The following is an 18673-nucleotide window of genomic DNA, read 5'->3' as shown; positions in this document are numbered from 1 at the left end:
TCGTCTAGGGAGGCTATTTGGGTGGAATTGAAGAATGGGAAAGGTGTAGTAACACTTATAGGGGTGTATTATAGACCACCTAATGGGGAGCAAGAATTGAAGGAGCAAATTTGTAAGGAGATAGCAGATATTTGTAGTAAGCACAAGGTTGTGATTGTGGGAGATTTTAATTTTCCACACATAGACTGGGAAGCCCATTCTGTAAAAGGGCTGGATGGTTTGGAGTTTGTAAAATGTGTACAGAATAGTTTTTTGCAGCAACACATAGAGGTACCAACTAGAGAAGGGGCAGTGTTGGATCTCCTGTTAGGGAATGAGATAGGTCAGGTGACAGAGGTATGTATTGGGGGGCACTTCGGGTCCAGTGATCACAAAGCCATTAGTTTCAATATAATTATGGAGAAGGATAGGTCTGGACCCAGGGTTGAGATTTTTGATTGGAGAAAGGCTAAATTTGAGAAGACACAAAAGGATTTAGAAGGAGTGGATTGAGTCAACTTGTTTTATGGGAAGGATGTAATAGAGAAATGGAGGTCATTTAAAGGTGAAATTTTGAGGGTACAGAACCTTTATGTTCCTATTAGGCTGAAAGGAAAGGTTAAAAGTTTGAGAGAGCCATGGTTCTCAAGGGATATTGGAAACTTGGTTCGGAAAAAGAGAGATATCTACAATAAATATAGGCAGCATGGAGTAAATGAGGTGCTCGAGGAATATAAAGAATGTAAAAAAATCTTAAGAAAAAAATTAGAAAAGCTGAAAGAAGATATGGGGTTGCTTTGGCAAGTGAGGTGAAAATAAATCCAAAGGGTTTCTATAGTTATACTAATAGCAAAACGATAGTGAGGGATAAGATTGGTCCCTTAGAGAATCAGAGTGGATAGCTATGTGTGAAGCCAAAGGTGATGGGGGAGATTTTGAACAATTTCTTTTCTTCGGTATTCACTAAGGAGAAGGACATTGAATTGTGTAAGGTAAGGGAAACAAGCAGGATTGTTATGGAAACTATGATGATTAAAGAAGAGGAAGTACTGGCGCTTTTAAAGAATATAGAAGTAGATAAGTCTCCGGGTCCTGACAGGATATTCCCTAGGACCTTGAGGGAAGTTAGTGTAGGGAAGTTAGCAGGAGCTCTAACAGAAATATTTCAAATGTCATTAGAAACGGGGATGGTGCTAGAGGATTGGCGTATTGCTCATGTGGTTCCATTGTTTAAAAAGGGTTCTAAGAGTAAACCTAGCAATTATAGGCCTGTATGTTTGATGTCAGTGGTGGGTAAATTAATAGAATGTATTCTTAGAGATGGTATATATAATTATTTGGATAGACAGGGTCTGAATAGGAACAGTCAACATGGATTTGTGTGTGGAAGGTCACGTTTGACAAATCTTACTGAATTTTTTGAAGAGGTTAAAGTTGATGAGGGTAAAGCAGTAGATGTTGTCTATATGGACTTCAGTAAAGCCTTTGACAAGGTTCCACACGGAAGGTTAGTTAGGAAGGTTCAATCGTTAGGTGTTAATATTGAAGTAGTAAAATGGATTCAACAGTGGCTGGATGGGAGATGCCAGAGAGTAGTGGTGGATAACTGTTTGTCAGGTTGGAGGCCGGTGACTAGTGGTGTGCCTCAGGGATCTGTAATGGGTCCAATGTTGTTTATCATATACATTAACGATCTGGACAATGGGGTGGTAAATTGGATTAGTAGGTATGCAGATGATACTAAGGTAGGTGGTGTTGTGGATAATGAAGTAGGTTTTCAAAGCTTGCAGGGAGATTTAGGTCAGTTAGAAGAGTGGGCTAAAAGATGGCAGATGGAGTTTAAAGCTGATAAGTTTGAGGTGCTACATTTTGGTAGCACTAATCAAAATAGGACATACATAGTACATGGTAGGGCACTGAGGAATGCAGTAGAACAGAGTGATCTAGGAATAATGGTGCATAGTTCCCTGAAGGTGTAATCTCATGTGGATAGGGTGGTGAAGAAAGCTTATGGTATGCTGGCCTTTATAAATCAGAGCATTGAGTATAGGAGTTGGGATGTAATGTTAAAATTGTACAAAGCATTGGTGAGGCCAAATTTGGAGTATTGTGTACAGTTCTGGTCACTGAATCATAGGAAAGATGTCAACAAAATAGAGAGAGTACAGAGGAGATTTACTGGAATGTTACCTGGGTTTCAGCACCTAAGTTACAGAGAAAAGTTGAACAAGTTAGGACTTTATTCTTTAGAGCATAGAAGGCTGAGGGGGGACTTGACAGAGGTATTTAAAATTATAAGGGGGGTAGATAGAGTTGACGTGGATAGGCTTTTTCCATTGACAGTAGGGGAGATTCACGCAGGAGGACATGAGTTGAGAGTTTGGGGGCAGAAGTTTAGGGGTAACATGAGGGGGAACTTCTTTACTCGGAGAGTGGTAGCTGTGTGGAATGAGCTTCCAGTAGAAGTGGTAGAGGCAGGTTCGATACTGTCATTTAAAAAAAAATTGGATAGGTATATGGACAGGAAAGGAATGGAGGGTTATGGGCTGAGTGCAGGTTGGTGGGACTAGGTGAGAGTAAGCGTTCGGCACGGACTAGAAGGGCCGAGATGGCCTGTTTCCATGCTGTAATTGTTATATGGTTATAAAAGCCAATTTCTAAAATAGCTCTTTGTCTATCCTGGTTCAGCAAAGGTAGTCAAGAGAAGATTCCAGCATCTGCAGATTTTCCCTTGCTTGAGAAGATTGCTGAGCTTGCTTTTAGACTGCATTGTTGGTGATTCCTGCTATTCCTTCCGTGACTAAGAAATATGAGGTGATTGCCTTCTCCGACAGAGGTGTAAGCTACCAATTACTGCATGTCTCAATGACCATGCTTTCAGCACACTCCAGGCCACGAGTATAACTGCAATGTCTTTCACAACATGCACCTGGTAGGAAAGGGAACTGAAATCTGGTTGTTTAAGATACAAGGCGGAAATCAAAGCAAAAATTCAACTTACATTTTGCGGAGCTGAGGGAGTTTCTTGAAAATTCCGGTAGCTTCCAACACTGTAAATTCATTGTTGTTAAGACGCCTGGAGTATTTAATTAGAAAAAATTTGTCAACAAACATTTTTTAAAACTAAACTCCTTCAAAACTGCATTATGGATTTTACTCTTCTTTTGTGGTGCCTTTGGTCAGCTGAATATTGAAAAGTGTCCTTTAAAGTATTCTCATTTGAAACTGGACAGCTACGATTCAGTCATATTTTGAATGTTGTTGAAATTATTATTAATATTCTGAGCTGTGTAGAGATCTGACACTTCTCTTTCAATGGATGACTAAATTGCTTCATCTTCCTTTAGGCACACAAATACAGTAGCGAGTGAAGCTTTCCTTAGAGGCAAATGAATAACCCTTCCTCCGAACATGAACATGAGACTAAATTGCCCCATTTGGAATGGGGTCAGGAAACAGGGCTGATCCACCTTTCCCCCTGAACTAAAGAAGAATAACGTAAAATTATTCTGATGATTTCTCCCACCTCAAGTTTCCTCTCACTTCTCCTGACTGCTGATTTATATTGAGACACAAGTGGACTTGAACTCTCTTTAAGTGCTACACTAGTAGAGAATTTGGCGGGGAGAAAACAACAGGTGTTTCTTTCCTCAGACAACATCTACACAAAAGCTTTCTTTGGATTGAATCATGTGAAACAATCAGAATGGTGAACACTGAATAAGAATTCAATTTCTTTGCCAAAAATCCATGAGAAGAGACGCAACACCTAACGGATGATGTTCGTAAAACGTAGCCCTTTTCAAAGATGGGTCACAGTTCCATGTCCTTCCTAGCTGAGCAACATGAGCAATGTGCCCTGTTCAAATACGAGAACGAGCCCGTTCAATTTAACTGTGGAGGAGAAATTGTAACCACAGAAATCTGCAGTTCCTTGGACATAAAACTGCAATTTTTGACATTTCCTGCACAAATGCTGTTTGATGGAGATTTAGTTATGGAACCTAGTCCTATTGACTAACATCCCTTAATGTTCCACGCACTACTCCTGCTGGATTTATAAATTAACCCTGTTTGTGCTGTGTGTTTTGCTTCCTTTGGCTCATGTATTCAGCAGTCCTATGTGGGTTGTACATTGGGCATCTTACACAATATTGCTGGAAATGCTCAGCAGTTAAGTAGCATCTGTGGGGAACAGAAAGGTTAAGGTTGATGATCATTCATTATAAAGGAATACAATATAAATCATGCTAATAAATTGACTATATTTTATGTACTACAATTATGTTATTGCCTGTGGCTTAGAGGCTTCCAGTGATTACAAATCAATCATGCCTATACTTGTGGGGTCATGAAATGCCCATTCAGCTGTGCCCTCACCATGTCTAATATAGACTGAAGCCCCCATTTGAAACTTTGGCACTGGAGTAGCATACTGAAAAATGAAGTCTGCACTGTTTCCTTCACTGCACAGAGACGACCAAATTAACATCTAATATGTGCTAAGCATCAATGGAGACCAATAGTTTCTGGTACACAAAGTTACTTCTGCTGAGTGGGGACCCAAATGCATAATATTCTTTTGAAAGAACGTCATTATTACATTGATAGATATGAATACACTGAATGTAATTTCTTCTCCTTTGCTGCCCCAATGATAGGCATGGGGAATAATGGATCAGCCATGGAGAAATTGCAGAACAGACTCAACGGCCAAATGGCCCAATCTGGCTCCTATATCTCATGTTTTTATGGAAGAATAACACAGTGGTTGTTATCGGGATTGTGTTGAAAAGCTTGGATTATTAACCAACAGGCCAAGCTTGAATCCACCAGGGCAATATTGAAATTCTGGAATTAAAATAAAAGCTATTGCTTGTAAAGATAAACATGAAATTAATGCTTTAAATACACATCTAGTTTACTGCCACATTCAGGGAAGGTAATCTCCAACTCTCAGCTGAGCAGGCCTACACACTTTGTCTTGATATCTTTATGTCTTTATGTTAATTGCCTTTTCAGATGGCTGCTCTCCCAGGGTTCTTTGGGGCTGGGTGATAAATTGGCGGGGTTGGCCCTGAATAAATAAAAATAATCTAAAACCAAAGGCCATAAGGATAAAAGTGCATTCAGCTCAAGTTTCATGAGAGACTGTTTCTAAATAAATTTGATGTTTCTTTACTTCACTGCTAATAAAAAAGAGATAAGCAAGAGTGAGGAAGAATGCGTGAGATAGTGGGCTGCTATGTTGACTTACAACTCCGCAGTGTATTGAGGGATGTGATCAGGAATTTTGGTCAGTCTTTGATTGGAGCAGTCGACAGTGGTTCCCTCACATCGGCACTTTTCAGGACAAGCGAGATCCATGAAGCAGTCCCCACTGAGTTTAGCTCTGTAATCCTCTGTGCCTGCAGATTATTTGAGTCAAAATTTGAGGATTACTCAAATCAGTAAATTGGAAAACAGATGTTTCAACAGGAGATATTTGCAAAAGGGGGTTAACTAAATCAAGAGAAAGAAGTCTCAGATAAGTTTTACAAAAGACCATACAGAAGTCTTTAGCACTTCAGATATTATAGGTACTGTAGATCTTGAACTTTATATTCAGTCAATGGCAAGATCAGGAAGAGTAAGGTAACATTAACAAACTGACCTTTCAATGCAGAATCTTTCTATTGCTAGTTTTACTCTACAATTAATATTTTCTAATATTCATAGCGTTGAAAAATCTTACTTAATTTAATTTACCACTCCCACCTGAGCTATTTGTTGGAAATAGTGAGTGGAATTCATAAAGACTGAACACTTCCTGCACTTGGAGTAATATATCTACTGCAGTCATTATGTTTGTCCCTTCACCTACTTTTTTCCTATATCAAATTGCAACTGCTCTTTTTTTATTCATTTTAATGAAAAAGATCAATCAACAATGATCACAATTCAACTGTCATAAAATTGATCTTCAGCTCCATAAATCCTTTGCCTACAGAACTACTATCCCTCACCTGTTGATCTTTGACAAAAGAATACAACCCCCCCCCCCCTCTATTGTTTGAAGTTTGGCATACTGTAGAAGGCTTACGTGACGCTCCATGGTGCTTGACAGAACCATGTTTTATTCGTACCTTTCAACCACATGGTTAGATCAAGCACAACGGAAAATCCCGCTGAATTTCAGAACCGCATCAACTAGGCCGGGTAAAAGTGAGGGAAGGCAGTGAGGAAACAAGGCAGAGCATTCTACTGTAAGGTACAGGATGAGGCAGCAGGAAGCTGGGGTACAAAAGCATTAGTAATCACAAAGGAACATACTATTAATAACATTCAGTTAACATACAGCCAAACAACTACTGTGAATTATACACTGAACACAAGCAATATACATGCCTACTTGAAAGGATAGCTCTTTCCAATTGGATATTGCTAGAATTCAGTACTAATGTCACTTGCAAAATAAGTACTACCAAAAATCTGATACATCAGGGAACATGAAGGTATGGAGAAATGGGGGCAGGGCAGTTTTGACTGAAAGCCAGTTGATTTTCTTTTTGCCAATAGGGTGCTTGTGAAGCAACAAGGTAGGAACATAAAGGGAAATAAAATAGCTTAGGAGAGAGTGTCGGTTCAGATCACAACAGTAGGTGGTGAAGGTGGACTGTGGTAAAGTATCAGTAGCACAATATATTTGTACTTACAGCCAAAATGGTGAATTCCTGTAAAAAGTAAAAAAGCATAGAAGGAAAAGAGAGACAGAGTGTTTGCATTTATATTCAGGAAAGCAAAGAAAGCAGCCAATCCATTTGTGATACAACTCTGCAAGGTATCAGTAGTTAATGAGTTTGAACTGAGGGATAAACTAGACCAGTAGATTGTACCCAGGTACAGCACAATATGAAAGGGGATGAATCAGTCTAGAAGTTCAACAACTCACATGGAAGAATTGCACACCAACAGGGTAGGCTGGCATAGCATTATAATAAGTCCACTTTTAATTAGACAGCTAATAATGGCATAGCCAGTGACATCACTTCAAATAATATTGTTTACATTACATATTAGGAAATATGTTGTAGAGATGGGTGTTAAATCATGGATTGCATCAGAAAGGTTTTAATTTTACTAAGGCTACAAAGAATATCTATAGTTGACTTCTTTTCTCATATTAGTAATTCAGTTTATGGAGCTATTCCTCAACAAAATATTACTGAAGAAAAAGTTAGTTTAATTCTCAAAATCTGTTTGTAATGATAAAGACATGTAGATGACATTCAACCTGTTACACTAGCATGTTATTGCAACTATTCATTCATCAAAACACACCATTCTTCATCAACCAACAAAAACGTTTAAAGGTAAAAGTAGCTGAAACATGCAACAAAATGAATTGTCTGGAATCAATCTAACCTTTAGTGGTTAAGCAGCAACTACACAATATTTAAAATGCACAGCTACACAGTTGCCAATGATGGGGAAAAATGGAAGAACAACTCTACCACACAGCACTTGTAGATGAAGAAGGAATTAGAGACAGAATTTTGCAAGAAGTGGTTGGTGGGCAGTCTGTCACAGTCTGAAACAAAGCTCCAGGTTCCGTTTATCATCGGGAGCATCGAGCCATGGAATTCCCCCAGCCCGCTGACGATCTGCTCATGATACCCACACTTACATCATAACATTTATAAGTTCTTATGTTGTAGCAGTATTTTATTGGTCTGCTTGAGCTTGTCTATAATAAATGTTCAGTCCATTGTGGCTCAGTAGCAGCACTCGTGAATCAAAAGGTGTGGATTCATGTCACATTCAACAAAGCTGACACTCTGTCACAGTCCTGGGGTCTGCTAGAAGTTTTGTAATACATACAGAAAATGTTAAAAACAGCAGCAGCTATACAGAGAGAAACAGAGTTACCACTTCAAGCCAGAACTATAAAGAATAAACTCTGTCTTTCCACAAATGCGACCTGACCTGCTAATGTTTCCAGCATTTCCTGCTTCTAATGTAGATTTCCACCATCTCCTGATTTTTTGCCCCCATTTGCGTTTACTAATGGAGTTTCTACTTCTTGGTTGAGATTTTAGAATGTGTTACAGTACAATGTCACAAAATCTCAGAGAAATAATCTGTCTAGGTCAGTATTTGTCTAAACCCTGCTAAAAGAGATTTTATGGTCATTACTAATGGATATTATTATGTGGAAGTTATTACATTTTAAGCCTTTTGTTAGCTTAGACCTGGAGTTCTGGGCTGCAAATTTCAGAAAACTTGAAAAGCCTTAGAAAGGAAGAAGTAGATATTTATGAGAATAAGCCATAAACTTCAAGGTTAGATCATAAGAGAGATTGCTTAAACTAGCTTGAGTTCCCATGAATTTAAAGTTTATGGATGATTTCACTTAAGTTTTCAAAATATTGGGTCAATCATGAAAAGCTATTAGTCTAGGACTACAGGCAAAGTCTAAAATTAAGAATCATGCCTTAATAAATTTAATAAGCACTTTTATATGCAGGGGGTAGATGAAATTCATAAGTTTGATTTTTTTTCTCTTTAGAACAATTGATCACCATTTGGAATTTTCAATGTGATATTGCTTTTTTTTACAAAGATCTTATGGGATATTGGAAGAGCTGGATATTTTGAGCAAGGTCACTGAACATTTCACTCACTGATAGTGGAACGGAATAGAGGGCTTGGGCAGTCTATTTATGTTCCACTTTCCTATGAGCAAGATATTTTTAAATTACTTAATTGGGTGTAATGTGTTTTGGGGTATCCAGAATCAATGAAAAATCACCATGTAAAAATAAGAATCGCCTTCTCTTGATTGCAATAACTACAGAATACATTTTCAATTGTCACTAAGTTTCAGAAAAAAACTGAAGAGAGTTGTAAACTCAGCCAGCTCCACCATGGGCACTGGCCTCTCAGGCATCAAAGACATCTTCAAAAGGCAATGCTTCAAAAAGCTAGGACCCCCACATCCAAGAAATGCCCACTTCTCATTACTATCATCAGAGAAGAGGTACAGGAACCTGAAGACACAGGCTCGATGTTTTAGGAACAACTTCTTCCGCTCCATCATCAAATTTCTGAATGGTCAATCAAACCTTTGAGTACCACCTCACTATTGTTGTTCCTTATGCAGTACTAATTTCTTTTTAAAATATATTTCTTACTGTAATTTATCGTTCATTTTATATATTGCAATGTACTACTGCCAAAAAACAACAAATTTCATGACACATGTCAATGATAATAAACCTTTGCTGATCAGATGTTTCTCATTCAGGCAGCCTCCTGTCAAACTCATAGAGGATCATGAAGAGTTAAGCAAATTGCAGCACATTTTTTCCAGAGAACTGTAGAAGGGCCCTCCGTAAATTAAATTAAATTCCACAGTCATTAATAAATCAATGAAGGAGTGAAAACAGTAGCTTTAAAAATTAAGAAAGGAAAAGAGCTAAATAAATTTGGTCAACAGCAAATAAACAATAAAATTCTGTGGTGTGACCTGCCAACAAAAAAATCAAGGCAAATTCAATCTCCTCAATTCTTGCCTCTCCAGTTTTCTCAAACACCAATAAAGTGATGGAAGTATTCAGCAGTTCTATCAACAGACTTTTACATGTCAATATACTGCTCACTGATGGTTCCTACAAGAACCACCCACTTCTAGTCTTTATTAGAGTTTAGGACAAATTTAGGTTTCCATTTTATAAAGATATTTCACAGAGAATGGTATTGCTGTTAAAGCCTATTACATATCCTTCTGGCCCTTGGGAATTTGTCAATGAAATGTTGCCATTGATGTACTGAAGATATTTATGTATTGGGAATTCTATAATTTTGACCTTCTGATGATGAGGGATCAGTAACTTCTCTATCAGCTGCGATCATGCGTGTGATTTAGAAGGTAACTTGTAGGAGAAGGTATCCCTATGTGGTTGTTGCCTTAATTTCCTCTAGATGACATAGGTAGTAAGTTTGAGGGGTTCTGTAAAAGAAACCTGGTCAAGATGCATTTGTAAATGATACATCACCAGCCATGGTGAGTCAGTAATAGAGGGGATAATATCTGGTGTTTCTGGAAAGCAAATCAAGTGGGTTACTTTGACAGAATGTTACAAGCTCCTTGATGGATTTGTCATTTATCTAGAGAATAAATGATGCATATATCCAGAGAACTGAATATAATTTTGGCCTTTCTTCATGCTGGAACAAGGTGTCTCATTATGATAAAAGTTGTGAATAGAATCACATTGCAATTGTAAGCAAATATACCCAATAGGAACACATAACAGAATGAAAGTCACATTGTATCAACTTCAGGGAATTGGCTTGAGACACTTCCCTGAGGAACACTTGTGATATGTCCTGATAACTGGATTCCAATAATGACAACCATGCTTTCTAATAGTCTTTCCCCTAATAAAATCCTATTCATTTTCTTGTAACACAGAGGTTGGCCATTTAGCCTAAAAAGCTTTTGCTGTCCCGCAGAGGAATCCTATCAGTCCCATTCTACATTTATTCCTTTAACCTACTCTCCCACATGCCAATTAACAACCTCTCCCATGGAGACTCATACTGCTATCAACACTGGGAGCAAATTACAGCAATCCCAGTAAAGGTGGGATGGAATTTCTGGCTGGGACATTTCAGAATTTTAAATCTGTGCTGAAAGGTAACGTAAGCCGGCAAGAACAGGGGTAATGGATGAACCTGTCTTACCCTTCGAGAGTTTGCAGAAAGCTGGACTTTGAATAACTTGAAGTTTATAGAGAGCAGAAGGGTAACAGGACAACCAAGGGAGTTTAAGGATCAGTCATTTCAGGGATGACAAAGGCATGGATGATGGTGGCTACATCGATTGATTGGAGGGGGTTAATACCACAGAGGTGGGATTAGTATTACAACACAGCATGAGTCACTGAAAAGCTTAGTTCAAAATCCAACAGGCAACATTGAATGAGCTGCAATTTTCTTCAGTTAAACACAAAGAAGTTGAAAGCCTTCGGCTAAGTTAAAACTTGCTGTCTCGTGGTCTTCACTTATATTGTCTGCCGAATCTACCATCATACAATCATCTGCTTTTGTGCTGAGCCAATCCTTCAAAACTTTTGATTCTTCAAATCCAGGCAACTTCCTTCCTTTGATTGTAATTAATGTCTCCAAAGTAATAAGCCTCATGCTTAAGTCATCATCTTGGCCTTGCCTATCAATGGAACAACCTCTAACCAAATATGCCTTTTCAAAATTCTATGTACCTCAAATCTGGTTTCCTGTGAAACCACCATTATGACATCCTCCAACCCTCACTCATCTCAATTTCATTATTCAATGTGTTAACAATAGATTCAACTTCAATGGATGAGCTGGTTAGAAAGCATTAGAGGATGTAATCAAGAAGAGCAGGGAGTTTACTCTAAAAACCTTTTGGAACACCAGCTACATGACAAATTAAGTACTGAGGATTGTTCTAGTCATCACATTACAGAAAAAGAGTGAATGGACTGACAATGAGCAGGAGATACAGTATGTCAGGAAGAATAATGAGGGAAGGATGGACATGCTGGGACTGCTTTTTATCTTGGAAGATTAGATTGTAAGAAAGGAAGCTGAGGGGAAAATCAATTGACTTGTACAAAGTATGAGAGTCTCTAAAAAACGAAAACTAGAAGGACCCATTTACCTTTAGCAAAGAAACCAAAGAAATCTAAAAGAGATTAGAATTCACTGCCTGAAAGGGTGGCAAAGATCGAAACCCTCATTTTTAAAAAAATACTTAAAGCCTGGAGCAACAGGGATTAGAGGCTATATATCTCTCTTTTTTTCAGCCTGTTGAAACTGATGTCCTCTTTCTGTATGGCATATTTCCTATGGTTTTTTGATTTTTCTGGAATTCTATGGAAAGCTTCTGTTCCCTTAAACCCCTCCTTAAACTCTTCTTTTCGCTACTGATAATTTTTCCTTTGAAATTGCTTCTGTAAAATGTCTCAGGCTACATATCCACACCATTAATACAAATTCAAGGTCTATAACTGATTAAACTAGTTTACTTCCCTAACACTTTAAAGCCACTTGGAATGGATATCTCACTCGTTTCTTGTGGCTTGCTGACTAGCCTGTGGAAGTCCAAGGGATTTTCCTGTTTTCAGGACTAATGCTTAATCCTAATTTTTCCATACCTCAGAGGGCTAAGTAATTAGGCTACACAAGATACTTCTCCCAGGTTTAGTTGGATTTCATCCCTTCAAACACTCACATGAAGTAAACATTACTCCCTCAATGGTTCCAAAGATTAAGGGGTAGGTGACACATGACCATGATTTCTTACACAGTTTTAAGTGTAGCTGCTTTCTTTTGAAGCAAAAATATATGACAAGTCTGGGATGATTAAAATAGTAACAAAACCAATAGTCAATAACCATGAACTCTGAAGTCAGAAGCATGGCAACTGCATAGCTGAGACAGGGAGCACGGGCTTAAGGATCAGATATTTGGGTTAAAAGGTTGCATGCACAATGTCTGGTAGGAGTTCAATCACTTTGGGAAAACAAGGATAAAGACTACACTGCTGTCTATCGGGGAGGATGACTGGATTACTACAGCATGCAATACTCCACTAAATCCTAAAGGAAATCCATAGCTTGTCAATCCTGCTGCCAGGCAAACCTACCTGGAATGAAATACTGTTCTTTAGCTACAAAACAAAAAAAAGAGAGAAAAGACAGAAGAGATGTACCTGAATGTTAGCAGCTGAAGGAAAAAGAAGCAGTTTACTTCATATTACATCCACAGGTTCCAACTAGTCAACAATCAAGCAAACTGCACAAAGATGACCTGTTGCAGTTGGCCTCAAATCAGGAAAACAAAAGTTTGAAACATTGCAATAGAGTTATACAGCAGCAAAACAAATTTACAAAAATTCATTGAAGTGGGTTCCAGCTAGAACTGTACATTATCACAGAGTGAAGTTCAAATAATCCTATTACCTGAGCAGCGGAACTTCTTGCTCTTGATCTGCCCGATCCTCTTGTTTGCCAGGCGGCGAGGACTAGTGCAGCGGGCACCACTTGTTTCAATGGGGTTGGCGTGGAGATAATCCGCAAGCCATTTCAGGTGGCAATCACAAATAAATGGGTTCTGAGCCAAGTGCCTTTTATAAAGAGCAAAAAATAACAGAGAAAAAAAATTACCGTGCTTTCCATAGGAACATAAAATAATGCAAATACCTTTTCAAATGGAGCAGTACGCCAGTCCTGACTAATGGTTCCAATTGTTGGTTACAACTAATGCATTTTACTGGGACCTGATGCAACAAGAATTTACAATGTATGAGTTAACATTCAACACATTGACTGGTGGCCCCGTATCACCTTCAAAGCTGTTTATTATCTGAATAGATGAGACATGGCAGAATTGCATTCCTTCCAAATGAATTATTTAAAGCCAATTATTGTTGTGAAGGCCAACATTACTTTCATTTCTAGAGGTGTAAAATGTTCATCGTTCATTCAAGATTCAGGATTGCTTCATCACATTTCCTGGACACAGTGTAAAGGAGAATGGAATAGTTATTATTCCACATCCAATATAGCATAAAAGGTAAAGAATACAATAATAATGATGAAAACACAATAAATAGAAATACAGAAAAGAGCTTTTGTACATAAATTGATTGTATGTCCATAAGGTGACAGTAGGCTGTACATAAGGTGGCAGACGGGAAATAATAAAGTAGAGGAGGAGTTCATGGATAGGGGTGTTGATCAGCTTTACTGCTTGGGGGAAGTAACTGTTTTTGAGTCTGGTAGTCCTGGTGTGGATGCTACACAGCCTTTCTAACATTACAGGTGGCCCCCATTTTTTGAAAGTTTGCTTTACGACAGCTCGCTGTTACGAAAGACCTACATTAATACCTGACTTTGCTAACCAAAGAGGATTTTCGCTTTTACGAAAAAAAGACGCCCGCTTTATATATGTATTTATCACGAGAAAGACTACGGGCAGTTGTGTGTGCATGTGTGTATGTGCGTAGGTGTGTACGTGCCGATTTTTTTCCTCCAAATCGATTTTGGCTCGCTGTCTTCCCAATTTTAATAAGTGAAACTACACCGTACATACAATATTTCTACTTTATATAGGCTGTATATTTATCATATCATTCCTGCTTTTATTATGTGTTCATGTTATTTTAGGTTTTATGTGTTATTTGGTATGATTTGGTAGGTTAATTTTTGGGTCTGGGAACGCTCAAACTTTTTCCCATATAAATTAATCGTAATTGCTTCTTCGCTTTATGCCATTTCGTCTTACAAACGGTTTCATAGGAAAGCTCTACCTTCGGATAGCGGGGGAAACCTGTATTCCATCTGCATGGACCAACCATTGCTCTGAGCAGGTGATTTTTACATGACCTGAGAACTGCGCGGCATTTTAAATGCTGTTTTTTTGTAATATGCATACTATGAATATATAGAATGGAAACTGAAAGATTGAAAAATCAACTCAGACCCTGTTTAACGCTACCCCGCACAGTGTTGATTCTTTATTGAAATTTTATTCATTCTAAACAACACTTAAAGCTTCTCAAGAGTGGCCACCATTACAGTAAACATTCAATCAGCCAATAAGAACGCCTTACACATGCTCTGAGCTACTCACAGCAGCCAGTCACGTACTAGTTCGCACTCTGCCTCCCCTGGGTGTGTAAAAGTTCTTGCTCCCTCGCCAATTTATTCCATTTTTTTCCCCCATAATGTCTGGAAAACAACCTGCAACTTCCAGTGATGATTGTACATCCAAGGTGTCTAGGAAAACTTCAGAAAACTCATCATAAAACTCCTCAGCACTAGCATCACCTCGATCACACAAAGCATGGACCAGGTGTTCTCAACATGGTTTCCTGCTACTGAGAACTGCTTCGTGAGAGGAAACTTAAGAAAAGGCAGGCAAATCTTGACGCCTACTCGAAGAAGAAGACGAAGTTAGAGGAGGGCCCACAGCTTGGTCCCTCCTCTAAGATGTAACCACCACCCACCCACTTCCCTCCGGTGCTGCTGCGATGTGTCGCTGCTCCACCGATGTACAGGCTAGGCCTATTTTTGTGTTTATTACTCCACAAATTACCATGTATACATAAAATAATATATCATATATCTCAGGTTTGATTTTTTTTCATCAGGCACTCATGTCTATTTACGTAGTGTTATAATAACACCATTGATTTACATAGTGCTGTACCTCTGAGAAACGCATTCTCAGCGTAGAGCAGGGTCTGAGTGTCCTTTTGATTTTATTTATCAATTGAAGGGTACAAAGAAACACAGTACAACAAAGAATATCTTTCATGTTCTGTAAACATTTTCTCATCTTTATTCCAGTTACATGGCAACAAAGTCTATGTGGGAGCATTTCTCTGCACCCACACAACTTAGAGGTAACAGTGCTGGTGGAAGTGGGACAAGGTCTATGAGCAGGGTGGGTGGAATCCTTCATGATGTTACTGGCACTTTTCTGTACATGCCTTTCTGATGGTAGGTGGGCTGGTGTCTGTGATGCAGTGGGCAGTTTTGACTACCTGTTGAAGGGCTTTCTTGACTACCTGTTGAAGAACTGCAAAGAATTCTGTGAAAATCTTTACCTCAAGCAACACTCCAACACTATGAAGGAAATAGTTGCTTCGAGAAGGTAGAAATTATGATACTGAATAATACTTGAGTTGTTGTTATTGGGGCTCTGTGAATGCAAGTTTAAGACAGGCCTTGCTGGAAACCCCAAATAATATGTAGCATCCTTGGTACCAGGATATAGAGACCTAACAGTTTTGATGGGAAGGTTTCTGGAAAGGCGTGGAAATAATTCAGAAAATGTATAGTATATAGAAGCTAATGATCTAGGAAGCTGCATGATATGATGTACAATGCATTAAATAGTAGATCAATCATCTCAGGGTTAATACTTCCCCAAGTTAGATTAGGAAATTAGTGTAAGAGGAAGGTTTAACATTTTAAGTGTTTTCAATAGATTCCAGGGAAAGACAAGTTGATCAAATGAAACACGATTAACCAAAATTTGCAAAGGGAAGGACACTACCGTGGCTGACAAGTGAAGTCAGAGCCAAAGTAAAAGCAAAAGAGAGGGCATACAAGGAAGCCAGAGCTAGTGAGAAGATAGAGGATTGAGGAGCTTTTAAAAACTTGTAGAAGGAAACTAAGAAGGTCATTCAGAAGGAAAAGATAAATTATGAGAAGAAGCTGGTGACTAATATTAAAGAACATATTAAAAGCTTTTTTAAGTATATAAAGAGTAAAAGAGAGTAGAGAGTAGATATAGGACAAATACAAAATGACGCCGGAGATATTGTAATGAGAGATGCAGAGATGGCAGAGGTACTAAAGGCATATTTTGCATCAGTCTTCACAATGGAAGACGTCTACAGTATACTGGACATACAAGAGTGTTGGGGAAGTAAAGTTTGTGCAGAGAAAATTACGACTGAGAAGGTGTTCAAGAAGCCTAATGGTCTCAGGGCGGATAAATCTCCTAGACCTAATGGAATGCACCCTTGGGTTCTGAAGGAAGTAGCTGGGGAGATTGCGGAGGCATTAACAATGATCTGTCAAGAATCGATAGATTCTGGCATTGTACCGGATGTCTGGAATATTGCAAATGTTACTCCACTATTTAAGAAGGGTGGGAGGCAGCAGAAAGGGAACTATAGACCTGTTATCCTGACATCAGTGGCTGGGAAGTTGTTGGAATAGATTGCTAGGGATGATATTATGGAGTACCTAGAGGCACATGACAAGATAGACCAAAGCCAGCATGGTTTCCTAAAAAAAATCCTGCCTGACAAACCACAGCAATTCTTTGAGGAAATTACAAGCAGGGTAGACAAAGGGGTTGCAGTAGACGTGATGCACTTGGATTTTCAGAAGGCCATTAACAAGGTGCCGTACATGGGAAGATAAGAGCCTATGAAATTACAGAGAAGTTACTGGCGTGGGTGGAGCACTGGCTGGTCTGCAGAAATGGGATCCTATGCTGGCTGGCTGCTAGTTACCAGTGGAGTTCCACAGGGGTCGGTGTTGGGACCGCTGCTTTTTACGATGTATGTCAATGATTTGGACTACGGTATTAATGGATTTGTGGCTAACTTTGCCGATGTTACAAAAATAGGTGGAGGAGCGGGTAGTGTTGAGGAAACAGAGAGCCTGCAGAGAGACTTGGATAGTTTAGGGGAATGGGCAAAGAAGTGGCAAATGAAATACAATGTTGGAAAGTATATGGTCATGCACTTCGGTGGAAGAAATAAACAGGCAGACTATTAGATAGGGAGAGAATTCAAAATGCAGAGATGCATAAGGACTTAAGAGTCCTTCTGCAAGATACCCTGAAGGTTAACCTCCAAGTTGAATCGGTGGTGAAGAAGGCGAATGCAATGTTGGCATTCATTTCTAGAGGTATAGAATATAAGAGCCGGGATGTGATGTTGAGGCTCGATAAGGCACTCATGAGACCACACTTGGAGTATTGTGTGCAGTTTTGGACTCCTTATTTTAGAAAAGATATACTGACATTGGAGAGGGTTCAGAGAAGGTTCACGAGAATGATTCCAGGAATGAAAGGGTTACCGTATGAGGAACGTCTGGCAGCTTTTGGGTTGTATTCCCTGGAGTTCAGGAGAATGAGGGAGTATCTCATCAAAACATTCAGAATGTTAAAAGGCCTGAACAGATTAGATATGGCAAAGTTATTTCCCATGGTATTGAAGGATGTCCTTTTAGGACTGAGATGCGGAGAAATTACTTTGTTCAGAGGGGTGGTAAACCTGTGGAATTTGTTGCCACGAGCACCTGTGGAGACCAAGTCATTGGGTGCATTTAAGGCAGAGATAAATAAGTTCTTGATTAGTCAGGGCATCAAAGGGTATGGGGAGAAGGCAGGGGAGTGGGGATGACTAGAAGAATTGGATCAGCCCATGATTGAATGGTGGAGCAGACTCGATGGACTGAATATATCCTATATCTGATGGTCTTACAGCCTAAATTGAACATTAATCAATGTCTGACACTGAATAGTTGGGAGTGGATTTAACCTAGAACAATACAAATCTTCAACAAAGAGAGCTTGGCAAGGGGGAGAATATAAGAAAATCGAAATCACAAAGCAAACAAAAATGCGGATGCTGCTGATTTGAAATAAAATAGGAATGCAGAGAAGGCAGCATCCGTGCAGCGAGAAAGGGAACTGACATTTCAGGCTGACGATATTTCATCAGAGCCAGGAAAAATTAGACAGCAAACATGTTAAAGGTTGCGGAGAAGGGATACAGGTGGAGATAACAAAGGGAATGTAAGAGGGTGAAGGCAAGAGAGACCGAATGAAGTGAGTATTGCTAAAGAGAGGATGAAGCAAATCTGTTACTCAATGATCATCTGTCACCAAGAGATATTAATAAAAGGAGATGAATGAAAACTGGGAGTGAAAATTAAGGGGAAAACAACTGGAAGCTCTGATATACAGACTGAAGAAGCAAAGCACTGCAGACACCAGAAACGAAAAAAAAAAGAGAATCAAGGAAATAACTTTCTGTCTCTGGCCCCTTACTCTAGTTCAAGTTAGACTGGTGTAAACCTTTGCAACAGAACCTCACCTTCCGACCTGATACATTCCAATCCCTAAGATTTAT

The 18673-nt window shown here is 39.0% G+C and overlaps 1 protein-coding gene across 1 annotated transcript in view; it reads right to left on the bottom strand.

Moving 5' to 3' along the window:
• Positions 1-18673, bottom strand: part of slit2 (slit homolog 2 (Drosophila)) — a 430357-nt gene that overhangs the window by 97693 nt on the left and 313991 nt on the right. Inside the window, exons 14-16 of the mRNA XM_059988947.1 lie at positions 12972-13135; positions 5237-5387; positions 2981-3055 (exon numbers count right to left, since the gene is read on the bottom strand). Coding sequence (XP_059844930.1) covers positions 2981-3055; positions 5237-5387; positions 12972-13135 — 390 coding nt within the window. The remainder of the gene's footprint in view (positions 1-2980; positions 3056-5236; positions 5388-12971; positions 13136-18673) is intronic.

Source organism: Hypanus sabinus, chromosome 14 (assembly GCF_030144855.1).
Source record: "Hypanus sabinus isolate sHypSab1 chromosome 14, sHypSab1.hap1, whole genome shotgun sequence".
NCBI classification, from domain to species: Eukaryota; Metazoa; Chordata; class Chondrichthyes; order Myliobatiformes; family Dasyatidae; genus Hypanus; species Hypanus sabinus.
The sequence above is the reverse complement of the archived record's forward strand: the minus strand, read 5'-3'. Positions and strand labels throughout refer to the sequence as shown.